General features: G+C 36.2%; 1 protein-coding gene across 7 annotated transcripts in view; it reads right to left on the bottom strand.

Moving 5' to 3' along the window:
* LOC134742440 (myelin transcription factor 1-like protein) overlaps window positions 1-19,373 on the bottom strand; it is a 302,896-nt gene that overhangs the window by 49,484 nt on the left and 234,039 nt on the right. For all 7 annotated transcript variants that reach the window (XM_063675595.1, XM_063675590.1, XM_063675593.1 and 4 more), the window contains exon 5: window positions 1,752-1,804. In XM_063675595.1, the coding sequence (XP_063531665.1) occupies window positions 1,752-1,804 (53 nt within the window). The remainder of the gene's footprint in view (window positions 1-1,751; window positions 1,805-19,373) is intronic.

The following is a 19,373-nucleotide window of genomic DNA, read 5'->3' as shown; positions in this document are numbered from 1 at the left end:
ACATTAAACGAATTCTTAGAGTATACTAGCATAATACACAATAATACAGTTATTGTTGTCAGCCCAAAAAAGCCCTGGATGCCAAGCTATTAAACAATGGTATCTAATTTCGGTTCCCATTTCTTCCTTAAATCCCCAGGGTCCATCGATAAATAGCGGCACGATTCTCATAATCAGCGTAATTAGCGAAATCTCAGTCGGAAAGTCACGACCAAGAGTCAAACGCGTAGATAAAGCTGCCACCGCTCCGAGCGGTGACGCCGTCACCAAAGCACCGTGAACTACCTCATCCCTCTTCCTTCTAATACAAATACAATTCAAAAGGGCCGAATCAGAAGCTTCGGGGGTCATATGAAGCTGGTTAATGGCGTACGTGTTATCTTCCTTCGCCAATAAGTCACGCAATAATTGCCGCGAGTCGCGTCACGCGCACATATTTATGCCACACATAAATAAATGCGTAAATATCGTGCGACAATTGCAGGAGGTTGCTAATTGCCCGCGGCGCAACTGTAACGATGTTGCGACTTCGTGAGTCACAGATTGTCGAATGGAATTTGCACTATTGTACAACTTGTATTAACTTGCCTATTCAAGCAATAACGATATTCATACGGAATCCTTTAAGGCAAACAAGACTAAAGAGAGCCTTTATTTATTTAACAGAATTTCCACTGTCAAATAAACGTAGTTAGTAAAGTAAAATAACTTTATAATTTTTTGTGTTAAGGTCGATTAAATTCGTTATTTTTTTGAGATAAAAAGATGATGCCTTTCTAATGTTTTTTTTTTATTAAATTCCTAATCAGTTTATGAAATATTTTATTTGATAAACCCTTTCTTTACTATTAAAATATGCCACAAAATCGACTATTACTTATTAGTAACAGTTTTCCAAGAATGGTCTATAGGTATACATAGATTATGAGTATTACGAGACATATTAAGACATTCTCAGTAGTATTTCTGAAACAACTTTAAAAAAATACTTTGAAATATACTTATTGGTAACATGGTCCATATTGATAGAAAGCTCTTGAGTTCCTATTTACAATAAACATATGTAAATGTGGATGAAAAAGATTAATTAAAATTAATTAAAAGTTTCATTAAGACTTCAAATTAGTAAACTTAGATGTATTCAAATAATTTCACAGTAAACTTGACCTTACTTGTCTTATGTTTTGGAAAACAATTCACCTTTAAATAATGCACCTTGGGCAAAAATATTTTATTTTAGTATTCAGTTTAGTGTTCATGTTGCAAATGTAGTTTAGGTACTTGCAAAAATTATTTAATTACACAAATAAGACAAGTAAAATTGGTTGGACTTTTCTATCCTCCAAAGGCCGCAAATATATTAAATAATTTTACGGTTTAGACTCACTTGTTAGGGTTCCGTACCCAAAGGGTAAAAACGGGACCCTATTACTAAGACTCCGCTTTATTTTTAGTCACTTGCGGGACATGTTTCGGAGAGCCTACGTCTCCTTTCTCAAGCACTAACAGTGCGAGCAGCGTTCATGACGGCCGTGTATCGCGTACTGCGGCGCGCTGCGTCGTGCTTGAGAAAGGAGACCAAGGCTCTCCGAAACATGTCGCGCGAGTGACTAAAAACAAGCGAGTCTAAACCGTAAAATTATTTAATGTTAGTATGTCTCACAACAGTTCAAATTCGCTCCGAATACAGTATCAAACTGGCTATTACGGCGTCAGAGACAGCTCCTCTATGTGGCAGTATTGGTACTTACTTTTGTGAAGTGGATGGTCTAAAGCGTTTGTGTACTATCCCATCCTCCAGTTTCTGAAACAAATACAACATTTTGGTTATTATCTTTATCTGTGTGTTAAGTAACTGTACCTTTTTTCTTTTAGTCCGTTGAAAAAAAAGTACAGGAAGTGCCCCAACTTAAGTAGCCACGTCGCCCTACTAGATGCGAAGTAAGGTGGATACTTATTTTAGGAAACTGACTGTACTATGTTAAAATAGTGCATGGTAGCAAGAGATGACACTAAACTTTAAGCGCTCACGAATTGGGCTTCATACGAAGGCTTACAAATCACTAGGAGAGGACAATTAAACGAGCCGCATGATATGGTTTTCCGAAAACTTCGACCAACCAAAAACCATATCATGCGGCTTGCAAAGAAGATCCGCCAGAAAACCAAGGTCGCCCACAAAGCTCGTGACAGTTTCTAGATTTCAGCGAGCACGTATCGCACTCAGCGGAAGCAAACAAGGTTGACCGTCAATTCACGATCACAGGAAACCAATGGGTGGGGTGGTAGCGAATAAATTACTGATAGCTAAGGAAATCCTTGGAGATAACTATGGGGCCAATCTGTGAGATGAGATAATATCAGTTTTGGTAATTTGTATAGCGAAATTAGTTTATTTTAATTTTATACAATATCGGTTAAAACAAACCAATATAGCGCCAGGAACAAACAGCTATCGAATGTCAATACAATTACAAATACATTGTTAAACTCGATTTTAAACGTGTTGTAATCCGTAATTACGGCGTACGTTTCAATAGGCGCTGTTTGGACAAAGCGTAGTCGTATAATAGTGGTATTAGTGTGATATTAGCGCTGGTATCGGATCTCGGGAAATTGTGGCATTACGTGCTGGACGACTCTAAATGCGATTTTAATTGATGTTACGCGACCGGAGTTCTTACGGGTAGCGTTGGCACAGAAATTACTTCAGATTTTCAGTTTATAAGAGAACGGCTTTATAACGGCAATTTCTGAACAGGCAGGTAATTTTATTTATAACTAGCTTTTACCCGCGACTTTGTCTGCTTGGAGTTAGTAATTCGGGTAGATTATTTTTTATCCAATCAGCTTTTTATCGATTCCCCATACAAACTTCGACCCCCCCTCTTTACCCCCTTAAAGGATGATTTTTGGGATAAAAACTACCCTATGTTCTTTCCCGGGACTCAAACAATCTCTATACCAAATTTCAACTAAATCGGTTCTGCGGTTTAAGCGTGAAGAGGTAACAGACAGACAGACACATTTTTGCATTTATAATATTGTATGGATATGGATATAATATAATTTTGTCGAATTAGTCGTTTAGTTTCGATAAAATGTGGGATTTCGTATTTATTCTGCTAAGAATGAATTAAAGAACCGGACACGTGCGAGTCGGACTCGCCCACCGAGGGTTCCGTACTTTTTAGTATTTTTTGTTATAGCGGCAATAGAAATACATCATCTGGGAAAATTTCAACCGTCTAGCTATCACGGTTCATGAGATACAGCCTGGTGACAGACAGACGGACAGCGGAGTCTTAGTAACAGGGTCCTGTTCTTACCCTTTGGGTACGGAACCCTAAAAACGGCCCATTTAAGTAAAATATACGTAGATACGTGGTGCTTCACAGTTAAAGTACCTATTGGTTTTAATATTAACAGTAGGTACCTACTGTTAATAAATAAATACGGTGACATTTCAAACATTCGTCCGCCATATTGTCATTTCTTAACAGGTTAGGCATCGAAGACATTCGGCATTCAGCCACGATTAAAAATTGTGTAAAAATATCTTAAACGGCTATTAAATTAATCTAACTAAATATTACAAAGATATTAAATTATAAACGTCAGTATTTTAAAAGTAAAACTCCCTTGTACCTTGACTTTAAACATTTGTTTACTTACTTTGTAAAATACTTATCGGTTCGTAAGAATTAGTGACATAATAAAAAAAAACACAATCCATGACTCCCGAGGGAACAATACAGGCGTACTCTTCAGTACACCTGCATGAAATAAGATCCTTTTCGAGCAAGAAAATAAACGCGGTCACATACCGACATGAAATGTCAAACGGGGTTATGTCTGCTATCCGTACCGCGGGTCCACATGTCACCAAAGCTCCTCTGCTCCGTAAATTTGATTTTAATATTGAGCACGTAATGCCGTTTGCTTACGGCCAGTAATTGATACGCTCTTACCAGTAATTCCCGTTATTATTTTCCGATTGGCTTACGTACCGACGACGGTTAAGCGCCCCATTAAGTATTCCGAATTTGAATTAATTTAGCGGTGTTTTTGGTAGTTTGATAACGGTTTCGGTTTACGATCGTTAGTTTATTTTGTGTACTATTTTGGAATGCGAAAAATTAACTAAGGGTCCTTAAATAGTTTTGAAATCAGCTGTTAAATTATGTCAATGATATTCGGTGCAATTTTTTTATTATTATCATATTATCTGATGGCTAACTCAGTGTTCATTCAGTGTAATACCAAATACTTGGAATATTTCAACTATTGTAAATACCTAGCCAAGTGAATAAATACATATTCTACCGAAGGTAGCACTGGCTATTTTTGGTTACATTATTTGTATTAAATTAATTTTGTATCAAGCAGAAACGTCTGCGAACGATGCTATTAAGCTTAGAAATAAATTAAAAGTGGAAAAATTCATTGTCTTGGGTGGGACTTGAACCCACGACCACTGGATCACTAGTACGACAGTGCTCTACCATCTCAGCCACCAAGACCGTACCCAATGCAGCAATGCAATGCAATGGTGGGTATTGATTCAGTGGTAGTGGGTTAAGTCCCACCCAAAACAGTGAATGTCTTCACTTTTAATTTATTATTTGTATAAAGATAACACAGACGATGCAAAACTTTCTTAGACGCATTGGAATTGAGTGGCTGTTAACTAAAATTACGACAAAACTTGTAATACTCAACATCGATTTGTAAGTATATTTGTACAAAGATATGTAAATCTGGTACAGAAATACTGCATTCACTGTTAATTAATTACTTGCTTATGCATTATTTTGCGTACAAATTTCTCATTAAACAATTAATAGAAGCCTTCTACATTTTCTTAGACCGCGGGTAAGAAACCCTCAACATAAGCCGGCAACCCACATGGCAGGTGAGCAGAGATTATGGCGGCGCCATCAAATATGCATAAAAGCCGTAAAATGCGCACTTAACCGCTCCCCGGCGCGCGATGTCACCTGCAAGCGACCTGGTTAGAAATTAAGGTACGACGCACACTGTCACATGCCTTCAAAATATATGCTGTTGCGTTTCTTACTGCTACGGACCAAAGATAGATATAACTCCGTAATAGATGGATACAGTCTAAGGAAAAAACGTGCCTCGAAAATCACGAAAATTTGATTCTCGATCAGATGGCGCCACTAGTTTTGGCCTACTCTCGTATAAATGGCGTTGACGGTTTCGTTTGTTATTTATAATTTTAACGCATATCAGTGACAGAACATGGGTCAAAATCATACAAAAATAATTAATGCAAATAAAAAAATCATTCATCCTTATTTAAATACATTTTAACGTATTTTTATAAATCTTCATTTTTGGTTTTAAAGTATGTCGATAGATGGCAGTGAATTTACAGTGGTTACAAAATTTACTATGACAGTACCGCTCTATCTTATTATCCTCTTTGTACGGACCGTAATGTAGAACACGTCTTTTTAGGGTTCTGTACCCAAAGGGTAAAAACGGGACCCTATTACTAAGACTCCGCTGTCCGTCTGTCCGTCTGTCTGTCACCAGGCTGTATCTCATGAACCGTGATAGCTAGACAGTTGAAATTTTCACAGATGATGTATTTCTGTTGCCGCTATAACAACAAATACTAAAAAGTACGGAACCCTCGGTGGGTGAGTCCGACTCGCACTTGTCCGCGTTTTTTGACAATGGAGACGACAAAAATTGGTAAAGTAAATCAGTTTACACTCTTAAATTGTACCACACCAATAACAACAACACAACCCGAAACATTATTCCTACTATACTCAACTGAAATAATTGTGGCAGTTGCGTGGATTGATTTAAAAGTTATAACATAAAATGTAAGGCAGAAGAATAGACCACGACTAAGAATAATTAATGCATCGCAATTAGCGAAAGATACAGCTTCCTTACCGTTTATATGTACACTGAATGATACCTACAACTGAAATATAGTTTATTACTCATCCATCATACTTCAAAAAGTTCAAAACTGATGATTATTTTATTCTAACATCTCGCGTCGAATGATGTTCTCTATGACACTTTTTCAAGTCTCGTTTGGTTGAGCTTAATTTAAATTTAATTGAAGAATATGTTTAAACCATATTACGTTACATTTCTGAATAAATGAATTAATGTGTCTACAAAAATTTTTACTTGACAGCTACTCCATATAAAAATGTCTCTGAAACTGTCATAGGGACCATCATTGGACGCCAGAGGTATAACAAAGCCATAAAACATAATAGGGATGACACATGTTGAATTTTATAACAAAATCTAGTAACATAGACAGCAAATAAGCAATTTAGAACAATAATGTAGATATTAAAATAATATACGGAAATAATACAAAAATACAGGACTGAAGTTTCAAAATTTAAGTAATTTTTTAACTTCCAAAAAGGAAAAAAGTAAGGGCACCATTCGATTCGTTACATTTTATCCAAAAAACGATTGTACAGCAACTATATACATAAACGCAATATTTCACCGACAAAAACGCAATTTTCTTGTTTTGTCCATACATTATAAATGGGCTCTCAGTGACCTTGACGTCACGTTCACTTATCGTTTTGTTAGGAGCGTTTCGAGAGTGAAGTACGACTGTCGGACTTTGACTGTCATTTCTGACTTTTTTTGTATTGCTTTTATGCAATGGGTCCCATATAGACATTTGATCCAAAAAATAAACGATCGATTAATACCATTAATGAAAATTTGTGCTACGTGCACAGCAAGCCTTAGGCCGTCACAACCGTCGCAGACAGATGCTCAGACACATCGGTAATTAAAAATCGCCTCCGCCTCATAAATTTGCATGAGACGCGACGTAAGGTGCGACGACATGTGCGCGTATCGCGCGTGTCTTAGAAGACAGGCATTTGCTTTTAGAAATTGCGATTTTCCACTTGTAGGAATAATTTTAGGGGGTACAGAGATGGAATTTTCCACTAATATTAATGAAGACAATATATGAGTACCTAACTAACCCTATTAAAACAGTTTAATAAATCAATTGTTGTTTTCGAATGTTGCATTAACCAGCTGTGATGGTGATTACAGTAAAATCTTTAAATCCCAAAATAAAGTAAGTCTAAGAAGTAATAAAACCATATATGTATTTACAGTTTTTGATTTAATTGGTAAGATTCCTTGTAATTTGTCTATGTTCTTATTGAAACAAAAAATGTCAAGCTTGCCTAAGTAGGGACGTTCCGTCGAAATATTTAATATTAGGCTACAGTCATAGTGTGTCACTAACAATTTAGTAGCAATTATTGACAGTATCAACCGTTCGTTGCTTAATCCCTATTGAAGCCGTATTCAAATCACTACATTAAGCAATGAGCATGATGCGCGGTGTGTCGACACCTGTGCGTTAATCTGTAAGGAGCTAATTGTGGATGTAGGAGGTAAACACATTTCGGGTACACGAGTGTGGAGGTAGCATTCTGATTGCGGTTTGAAGTGTTTGTATTTAGTTTATGGGTATAATTAGGTAATATATTTCGTTATAAACGTATGAAATGCAAAGTATTAGTACTCGCAACAGTAAGTAGAATATTACCTACCATTCGTCTTTAAAAAAGTGAGATTAGGTATTATTTTTAGCAATCGGGTGAGTTTTTACACTCAAGTGCAATGAAAACGGGTAACTTAAAAAGTTTTTTATTGCGTTAAGGGTGTATTAAATAGACCATATACCTAACGAATATTATGTGGACTCCATACGATCTGTATGTACATATCAAAGTCTCTGCTTCGAATAAATGACAAATATTGACAATTTGTTGTGGACGTTTAAGTAAACCTAATAAGCTAGTTTTGCACAATTTAAGAGGCCGTAGTCGATTTTGGAGCAAAAATGTAAAATTGATAGATTTAGTCGTTAAAATTATACACGTTTTGTTACGTAATATCTAAATAACAAGTATTGATTTCCATTAGCACGTCTTCTCATCTTGCCTTTTAATAATGAGGTCGCGAGCGTGCGTCACCGGTAATGCATGAAGAAAAAGGGCAGTTTTTAAAAATGCATCAAAAAATCATGGTGGTAAATTATACAAATTGATGTATAAGAATAGTTTCAGCAAATGTTGTAGATTGTTTAAGTATCAAAATTAAGTTGAAATTAAGTCGATTTTTAGAGAAATTGTCATTTGTTTTGAAGTAATTTCTGGAGAAAATTGATTTCGTCTAACTTTCATTTACACTACTTCAAAGTCATAATAATAAAAATGTAGTCTGATAAACGTCCAGTACAGGATATGTGTAATACAAAATTACCATGTTTAGCCGTCCAAATATTACGAAATTTACAAATAAGAGCGACAAAATCAGTGCTTTACGCGCGTTTACCTAAACGTCCATCAGAAAAGCAAACATTACTAATTTAGTGAGTCTGTTTTCAAAAAATTGATCTGATAAAAGGTAAGATAAGAAGACGTGCTAATAGAAACCAGTACTTGTTATTTGAATTAGGTAACAAAAGGTGTAAAATTTCACGGACTAAATCTATCAATTTTACATTTTTGCGACTAAAATCGACACCGGCCTCTTAATAGAAATCAGCATTCAAGTAAGCTTGACAGCAAACAACATTAATGAAAAGCCGTTTTGACACCTGCGGTAATCGGGCTAGGGGGTAATTGTGTGTTGCGGGTAAACGTCATACAGGTAGTGAGCTAGCCTTATGCGATTGTGGTTTAGACTGAGTAATTAGATGCTCATATAGTAAGTGAGTTGGAGGAGCTTGGCTACGCGGAATGTTACAAGGAAATATAAATTTACACGAATCAAAACGGACACCTGGAAATGATGGGAAACGGCCGTGCAGTGGAGAAAGCATATGCCCAAATGAGAAACGTCCGGTTCACTATTTACCTAGTTAGAGAGTGAAAATACCTAATACTCGACCTAATCTATTGCTAATAATAACAGCAAAAACTATTTCTGATATTTATGTTATATTTATATTTGATCAAAATCGCAGCTTATATAAAATCGAATTCTGCTACTAACGTTAAGTAACACAAAAACCATAAAAGATCAGTGGCAGTAAAATCGGTCGTAATCCACTAATTTTGAGCAGAAACAGCGCAAAAAGAAAGTGCAGTCAGTACGTGAAAATTAAAGTTTTAACAAACATTGTTGTTACTCTGTTGTACAATGGATTAATGATATTTAAGCACAATTTATGTATTGTTACACCACTAAGTTCATCACATAAAACCTACCTACAATTGTAAGAATATGACATGTATACCATAATTAAGGTTTAATTGCTTTCTTCGCAACTTTCGTAGCTCTAAAGCCACTATCCCCCACACATTAACGTCAATCGGTATTCCACTGACTGGTTCCCGAATCCCGCGGAAGCGTACCTCCATGATTCCACTTACGCAATCACGTGTGATCACCGTCATTACATGTCTTCATGACAATTAATTATACGCATTTGACTTGATTTGATGGCAATTACAGTGTCTAATTACGTAAAAGAAAATAGACGAATTAAATAAGTCGAATTAAGTTTTGTTACACTTTTATTACCGGTGCAGGTAATTGATCCATAAATACATTGTTAGTTACATCGTATTTCTTTGTGTTAGAATGTTGTTAAAGTAATTTAGATGATAAAAAACTGTTATTGCTACGAATCTAAAATAAAGAACTGTGTTGTTTATCTATGTACTTCACTTTTAATCACAGCCAATAAATTTTGGTTAATAGTAAGAATATAGTTAGATTTTTAACTATTTTTTTTTCTCCAAGTTGGATTGCGCGGCTTGTATCAAACCGCAGTAAAAAATTAAAAAAAAAATCGTTTATTTCAGGCTTCTAGCTCATAATACATTGAAACAAACACTTAAACGACACAATGGCATACTATATGTATACAATACATTATAATCAAAGCAAAATTAAAATACAATAAAAATAATAATAATAAAATGAATAGATTAGGATCAATGAATGACGAGTTAACGCCCTATATTCATGTTATATAAGGATCACATTAAAATAAATCTATGAAAATTAAATATAACATATGCCGATCAGTGACTAAACGACAGCTATGCGTCACGATTTTATATTTTTATAGATTTCAAGTGTTGATTTAGTCATAAAATCTCAATAAAGCTAACAGTGGCGCGGGTTTACTGCCGCCCGGGGTACTTTATGTGAGGGGAGATTTTTGACATGGAAACGTACAACATGGGTCTGTATGAAAATCGGAGTTATGTTTTATAGTGGACGTGCAGCGAATAGGCGCCTTTTACTCGGGTGCCGGCTGCTTGCGACGATTTTTCAGAATTGTTTGGGTTTTAAGGAATACCTACCGCGACGATGCGTTAAGTTAACAAAAATAGGTATATAAATATCTAACTTATGCAAAGCACCTATGTAACTATATCACAAATATTGCGGTCATGTTCTTTAGGGTGTACCTATCCTTTAGGGTGCAAGCTACAGAGAAAATGACATGGATTCGTCCATTTGCCTTGGTTGCCTGCCAACCCGGGTTATTTTAATGTTCGTCGAAGTTGGCGAATAACTTTTACCACTAATACATATATCACATATATGCACTTCGGCCTAAGAAACTAATGGTAACAGTTGTTCTCGTGCCAAAGATTTTTCACCGTTCGCGTTCGTCGCAGCGAGTCATTGGTCGCGTCGCCTAGTCGTCGGCGTTCAGCAATACTTTATTATTCATGGGGCGATCTCGCTCGCGGAGTGTTTTATATGAACGACAATCGAGTATCAATTTGTACCGAACGGCCCGTATTAGCATTTCCCGTCCTAGGCCTACATTGTTTTAGTATAAAGGGGGGCAAATCTTTTTCGTTAGTTTAAGCCCGAAGATAAAGTTGCCACGTAGGTAACGATCGGAATAAAATTTTGTATTATGATATGTATATGATAAATTTGTATATGTATTTATATTGTTTATTTGTGTAGTTTATAAAGGTATTATAGTATATAAATATTACTAGTTTGTATATTGGCGTTAGTATTAGAATTTATATTTAGAATTTTTTTTTTCGCATCGCTCTGCACCCACCTTAACAATTTCTGTTTGGCCCAGTGGTTGACTGGTAGAGAATGCCTCAAGGCATTAAGTCCGCCTTTTGTACTTGTTCTTGTGCAATAAAGTTTATAATAAATAAATAAATAAATATGCAGGTGCATTGTGTAGTGCCTGAAGTGCCTAGATTTTCTTTACGAAAACTGACTAACTAGTGATCCTGGCGAAAAATAAGAAAGCTCATTATTTACGGTTATCGAAATGTCAGATAAAAGTAGGTATAGGTACTGCCATCTCGTTTGAAACTGAAGCAGCCCAACTGTTGAACTGGGGAGAAGACCGCAGCCATAATTACAGTCTATGGATATGTGTCTAAACCTGTTTAGTGCGGTGTTAAATATTTTAATACTTCGTTATGATTATATATAAATATTTTAATACTAGCTCTGTCCGCGACTTCATCTCCGTGAAATGATGATGATGATTGATAAAAACTACCTTATATCCGTCCCCGGACCTCAAACTATCTTGATTTCAAATTTCATCTAAATCGGTTCAGCGGTTTAAGGGGATCCCATGCCCCAATGACCTTCGATCTGAATCCCTTATTTTTCTAATGTTTCTTTGCAGCTTTATCACATTAATAGCAACGGCTTTAAGCAATATAGTATCCCATATTTAATTAATATTAATAAATATTAGAATATTAGGGGATATCTTACACAGATCAACCTAGCCCCAAACTGAGCAAAGCTTGTATTATGGGTGCTAGGCGACGATATACTTACTTATATACATAGAAAACACCCATGACTCAGGAACAAATATTGTTCATCACACAAATAAATGTCCTTACCGGGATTTGAACCCAGGACCATTGGCCTCGCAGGCAGGGTCACTACTCACTAGATCAGACCGTTCGTCAGACTAGACTAGTTACTTCAAAGTTCATTGTTTTCGAGATATTTGACATCAAAGTTGAAAAATTTTAGGCCAAAATACTGGTTTTCAGGCCATAAATTTGTGTTAATTAAGTAACCTTACACAAATTTTAGAGACGTCAAAGACGAACCCAAATTATGTAGATTTCGTATATGTAAAAAAGTGTTTTTTTAGACAATGTTTAAAAAATCATAAATAAATAAGTATTCATTTCTTTCAAAATCCGGTAGACAAAAATGTAGATAAAAGATTGAAGAATCGTAGCCGGTTCGTCTTATATTTAATTCTATATGTAGTGCTAAAGTTGGAGATACGATTCAACACTTATCAAAAATGGATGAAAACCTAGGGTAGCCCCTTAAGCGTGAAGAAGTATAATAGACAGACATATAGAGTCACTTTCGCTTTTATAAATAGTAGTAGGGATTTCGAACATCGTTATAATTAAAAACCAGCTGACAATCGCGAGTACAAAACGCAAATCCCACAAAGCACTTGGAGTCGCAGCGCTAGGTAGCGTCTAACCAACACAATACGTTAAGTAGTGTGTACGCTTATGAGTGTTCATTAAAGATACGATAAAGACGGCGGAGGCGACGGCTAAATTGGCTGTTTCTGTCTAGGTATTAAGATAGGGAGACGTTTTAAATGACAGCTGTATTAGGAATTTGGTTAGCGTGCCGTTTGATGCTGTAAGTTTCTATATCGGCTCGTAGGATAAGCAGAACGAATTAGTTAAAAAGCGCATTTTAATTAACTGTCTGTTTTGTTGATTTGGAATAATTATTCGCTGAGTAATACTGTGATGGAGCGGTGATGAGTTGACTCTAGGCACCTATCTATTTTGTTGTCTTACTTTGCGTTTAAATAAATGGAAATCCATACAAATGACTTATATTCCCACAATGGTTCAGCGTTTTCATGCCAACTCACTTATAATCCTATCTTCCCTACATTTTATTTAGTGTATGAAGGAGTATACTCGTACCTATTTTGCCGGTGTCAGCTAAAGTGACAACCTACCGCCGACAACCTCAGTGTAACTATTTTTATCATTGGATAAAGGTAAGCATTTGATCACAATCTCACCTGATGGATATTGCCGATGCAGTCTAGGATGGAAGCATGCTTACCTAAAAGACGTCTTTTCACTCTCGAATTAATTCCAAGATTCTCAAGATATTCTATTAAAAGTTTCATGTTATAATTATTATGTTTCGATATAAATTAAATTAAAGCCTGACCAGTAATATATGATCAAATGATCATTTTCAAGAGGGCGCTGTTATTCTCGTGTATAGGGTGACAGTTCAGTATAGTATAAAAAAATAGTTCTATTGAAATTAAACTAGGCTTTAAACAAATAACACCAGAATAAGATTTTATTTATTTAACATGACAATGGTAACGACTTTCGCTTTCAATAAAGTCGAACATCGCGTGCCTCACGAGTCGACTCAACAATAACATAGCAACGCGACACTATTCCGATTTTCGCTTACGAAATGAGCATTCATTCGAGTGCAGATGTAGTTCAGCTAACAAGGGGCTGTTAATTTAAATTTAGTATCTTAGAGCGTAATGAACGGGAAGGTGATTGTTATAATGGGATTGTGCGCCAAGAGTTAGTTATGTGTAAATGTGTGTGCGTGTTTGCGTAAGCCGTGTTTACATTTCGGTAAATTACGAGTAAGTTGACAACACTGAGGTTCATCTGTCAGGAGTTTATGATGATATTATTGAGTTCCTGTACTTAGCTCGATTTGTTATTTCGATTAAGGTTCTAAACTGATTGGCTAGCAAGTGTCATAGTAAATCTGTCAAGAAAACAAAACATAAACCATAAACCTAATCTGAATTGTATTTAAATCGCGCTAATTAAACATGCTCCTAATAAGCCTTCTGAAGGTCACTTTATATGATTACTTTATATGGTCACTTTATAATCATCCAAATTGAAGACACCTTTCGCCACCTTCACATCCGTAAGAATGCTACGGCCGCTACGCGCTACGTTGGCGCTACTTCGTAGCACAGTGGAAATGATGTAGTTAAGGGGACGACGTCACGTGACCGCTACCCCAAACAAACGTAGTCCACATTTTCCTCTCTGGATATTAACATTAAAGAAAGTATTTTTACGCAGTTAACATATAATAACTCGTGTAAAAATAAACATAATTTCAATATTCAGGGAGGAATACTATGACTACATTTGTATTATGTAAAGTTTTAGGGATATGTATCCAGTAGAATTTAAGTTGGACAAAGCATGTTGATTCTCTTTGTAATAAGCTTAGCAGCTTCGCTTATGCACTTCGAGGACTGATACGAATTTCCACAAAAAAAGCTGCATTGCAATCATATTACGCATTTTTTCAGTCGAACATCATTTTTAACACGCTTTTATTAGGTCGACCTGTATGTAACTACGTAAGGGAATCTAAGGTAACTAATTTAACCATCTTCCCGGTTTCCGAAAATTTGCATACGCATGTAAGTCGGGTGACAATGCAATATTATGGTACCATCGAGCTGATCTGATGATGAAGACAGGAGGTGGTCATAGGAACTCTGTGATAAAACCACGCAACCTAATTGTGTTTGGGGTTTTTAGAATTATTTGTTGTATGTATTAGTTTTTAAATTTTAGAATCTCGATGAGTATTAGTTGCCTGTGGAAAAAAGTACAGTCAGCGATAAAAGCTTGTACCAAAAATTAAATTTTTGCCAAAAACGTATTGGATTAGCAATTTGGGGAAACTGTGTAGATAGGTATACAAAGAATGTTCGTATTGCAAAAAAAGTGCGTGCGTATTTTGAGTGGAATTATGTCAAATCGTGTGTCGTGTAGAGAATTATTTAAGCAATTAGGTTTACCTGCTCTGTTAGCGCTGTATATTATGGAGCTCTGTAAGCTTGTACAGCGATATCCCGGTATATCACGTTATGTGGGGTCGGCACAACATTTTTTCTCTTCCATTCTCCTCTATCTTTCGTCACCTCAGCACTTACTCATTTCTTTCTCATATCCTCTTTCACACAATCCATCCCAATGTATTTAGACAAAACAACAACAATTTACAAACAACATACAAATTTATGGAAAATAAATAAATGAAATGAAATTCTCTTAATAAAATAGGAGCCAATTTTCATATTCAAATAAGTATACATTAGTTACTTTTTACGTTTATTTCATATTTTTATAGAGTTGTATGCAAATTTGACGTCGCATTTGAACAATTGCGGCGTTATCTTGGCGTGTAAAGATGCTGCATTCAACACGGCGTGGGAGGAAGCGCGCACAAAGCGGCGCCCGGCGACGAGGGATTCTAACCGTGCTAGAATATAGCACTAATATAAGTAGAATTTATTTTTAACTTAGTTATTTGCCTACTGATTTATTTCGGGCAATCTAGTTGCTCACTCAGGAGTCTATCTGACGTTGTTGCCTGACTGATATCTACTAATCGATAAAATATGTTTCAGACTAACTTTAAAATACATACCAATGGTACTTATATACTCAGGTACCGCAAATATGGTGTATACTATACAGATACCTACTTCACACCTGATTTACATATTTCTAAACAAGATTTATTTAGAGCCCATGAAAACTGTGGCTATATAAATATAGTTTTTTTATGTGATACTCGTAGTAAACGAGCAGACGAGCCGCTTGATGGAAAGCGGTCACCGTCGCCCATGGACAGAGCAACATCAGAGGAGCCACTTATACCCTTGAATATTCGCTTAGCCAATTTAGGTACTATTTCTAAAAATAATATAAACCGTGCTTTACAACAGTTTCTTAACTCTACATTCGTCCTTAAACGTAGGTACCAAGAAGGCATTCAACCGTGCATCGTCACCACCAAAGAGCATAAAGATATTGAGCGCAGTCCGACTATTGTCGCCGCGATAGTGCCATCGCTACCGGTCGCTTTCTCTAATTGTTACACCGACTCCACCGTCGTATTCTAAAACGACGTATCTCCACATTCAATGTGAACGAGAATACCTTTTCGAATAGCAGTATAGAACAATACAGCAGAAACAAACGCACACTTGTTAGCGGGCTAAACGCCGTAATAACATGTCTTCAAACAATTGTTCATTTTCCAATACGTTAGGAAATTGCTTGGGTGCCATGCAGGCTTTTGTTCAACAAATCGAATCGTTGCATACGATGTTCGATTTTAATTCTGAATATTCTGATAAAAATTGACTATGACTATGCCAAGATAAACTATCTACTTACCTTCTTAAAAAAACCGGCCAAGTGCGAGTCGGCCTCGCGCACGAAGGGTTTCGTACCATTACGTAAACACGTTTGTTGTATGGGAGCCCCACTAAAATATTTATTTTGTTCTGTTATTAGTATTTGTTGTTATAGTGGCTATAGAAATACATCTGTGAAAATGTCACGGTTCATGAGATACAGTCTGGTGACAGACAGACAGACAGACGGACAGACAGACAGACGGATGGAGGGGTCTTAGTGATAGGGTCCAGTTTTTACCCTTTGGGGACGGAACCCTAAAAAGGCTGATATTTAGTAAACGATCAACAAAAAATATTAACTTTACCTAACCTAAAAACTAATTGCACAGCAAAATAAAAACGAATGGATTCGCAAAACAGCATTCTGCTGTACAATCAGAATATTTTGAAGTACGTAATTTTTTGAGGAACGATTAAAAACTTGTCCTTAAAAATACTAGGGTGCTTTAGCTAAGCTCTTAAAAAGTATATGAATATACACAGCAAAAGACATTAAGGTTTTATAGATCAAAATAAAGAGGTATTAAATTGGCCCCCAAACAGCGCTAATGATCCTAATCTTCGTATTTCAAAATCGACGTTTATTCGTTTTAAAATGTACAGCGGCGCGGCGGCCTGTCGCTCTATGGCATCAATCATTTTTAGAGGGCTTCGTTTATCCAAGTTCCTTCGTCCTCCACATCCAACTTTTGCATCGACTGATCTCGGCTAAACCAACAGCGTTCGGAGTTCCGTTGCCGTGTTTTGTATTATTTTTTGTGAATAAATAATATTATTTCTCGAGGGAAAAGGGGGATTGGATTTCGTTAAATATGGTCTAGTAATTGAATTGAAATCTCTCAATGTCGACATTCAATTAAGCTTTATATTTCGTGCTCCTTTGTTTCTTCCTGTATATTAATTTAATTTTACTTAAACTTAGCCTTAGCGTTTATTTCGGTCGAATCTTTAAGGTACAGCGGATTTCAAATGTGCAATCCCACTTTATGAATGAATTATATTTATAACATGTGTATGAACTTTTGCAGCTGTATTTACATTGGTTGAATATCGTTGTATAATTCTTACTACTTAAATAATTTATACTTAATTGATAAAAATCGTCGTAATTACTGTACCTATTTCTCACAATTAATTGCATGTAAGTAATTGTTGTACTCGTATGATACGTGACCACGAAAAATCACTTTTCTCCTTCCAAAATCACGCACATATTGGCGAGTGTCTAATCTTGATCTGTCTATACAATTTTCAACCATATGGTTATAAAGAAAATTGCCATGCCAGGCTGTCTGAAAATCTTCCACGCCAAGAGCTGTCCAAAAACCAAGCAAAATACCGCTTCAGGATTACGTCATTTTCACTAAATATAAGTGCACGTAATTACTTAATATCCATTACTCGACTGTCAAAAGTGATTAATGCTAATGTCGTGCGCAAGATTTTTAACTAAGTTAAGATTAAAATAGCTTACGGTATTGTAATCGGGCCCCGGGCGGATCCGTCATCTCCCCCTACAAATTATAATGACACATCCGCCGGGAGGTTTTAAGCCAATTCAACCTCCAAGATTTTCCATGCTTTTTCCCTAAGAAGGTTAATATTTTAAAGTTGAAATGGAATTTGTTTTTGGGTTTATATTTTAAGTGTGGTAAAGTGCGCTGGATTCGGGGATTCGTTTAATTTTAAGTAGTTGAAAGGCGTGAGCTTAGTATCTATAAGCTAAGCATTCAGACATAGTATTTCATCTTTATAAAAGTCTCAAACGAATTGACGGTTGGGTGAGAACAACGTATACCGGTAGTTTTGGAGATCTCTAGACATAGTGATATGCTTTGGTAATTTTTTTATTTGTTACCTTTGAAATCATCCACTACACAATCTTCTACTTCCCTTGATATATGCAGGTACTAAACCAATTATATTTCTCATATTAGCCAATTTCTTCTTCCTGCCCTTATCCCACGTTATGTGGGGTCGACACAACATGTTTTTCTCTTCCATTCTCCTCTATCTTTCGTCACCTCAGCACTCACTCCTTTCTTTCTCATATCCTCTTTCACACAATCCATCCATCGTTTTTTGGGTCTACCGGCTCTCCGTCCATCGACATTCATCCTATATTATCCAATATCATATTAGCCAATATTGAATAAATTACACTCATTCCCTTATATTACCAACTTTCGCATCAAAAATGTAAACACCAATATCGCTAAGCACTCAGCGTAAAACAGAATCGTCGTCGACCGCCATCACAGGCAAATGAACCGCAAGTGCACAGAATCGCTCGTAATTCCATTTTGTTCTTTCCAACGTACTAATTTAAGTTCCAAAGCAATTCCAATCCAAACAATATCGATTCAGGGGAGGAAAACAATTTGTGGTAAAAATCCGCAGTGATAGCGCGATATGAGCAATGCAGCGGGGAGATTTTTTACTTTATTTTGCCACGGGGGAGTCGGCTGATCTTTGTTTTATGAGAACGATTAAGAAAAGCATATTTGAAGTGTGTACTCGGCTTTATTTGACGGAGGGTACGCGCTTCATTGATCTGTAATCGTTTTTCGCATTTTATTGCCACTGCGCTTTGGTTACTCGAGGGTTATGAGTGTAGGGAGTTCCTTGTTTTGTCCAAATTAGCTGCCATTTATCATCTGGTATACCTTTATTGAATAACAATGATGTGTTTTTATCCATAATAATAAAGTTTATTTATTTTTTCATTAAATGACATTATTAAATTTTTTATAAATATTGCCTACATTTATACCACGTTAATGGCAACCAAACGTCAGAAGGTGGTCACCGCTGCTAATTAATGTTTGACACTTCAGGGGTGTCTTACACGCTACATCGATACATCACATGCATAGACAGACACTGCGAAAAGACTTGTTAACATTTCCACATTTTATAATGCCACACATTTGACACTGTTAAAGTGTATTTACAAGCCAACATATTTTTAGTAGGTAAGGTATTAGGTATATCAGAGTTTCAATTATAATAATGAGAAATTTGAGCCTTGAAATTCGAAGGTGTCTGGACGTAAACGCTGTTTCGCGACATAAGTGCG

The sequence above is a fragment of the Cydia strobilella genome, chromosome 6, assembly GCF_947568885.1.
Source record: "Cydia strobilella chromosome 6, ilCydStro3.1, whole genome shotgun sequence".
Taxonomy (NCBI): Eukaryota; Metazoa; Arthropoda; class Insecta; order Lepidoptera; family Tortricidae; genus Cydia; species Cydia strobilella.
This window is presented reverse-complemented; position numbering and strand designations above follow the sequence as displayed.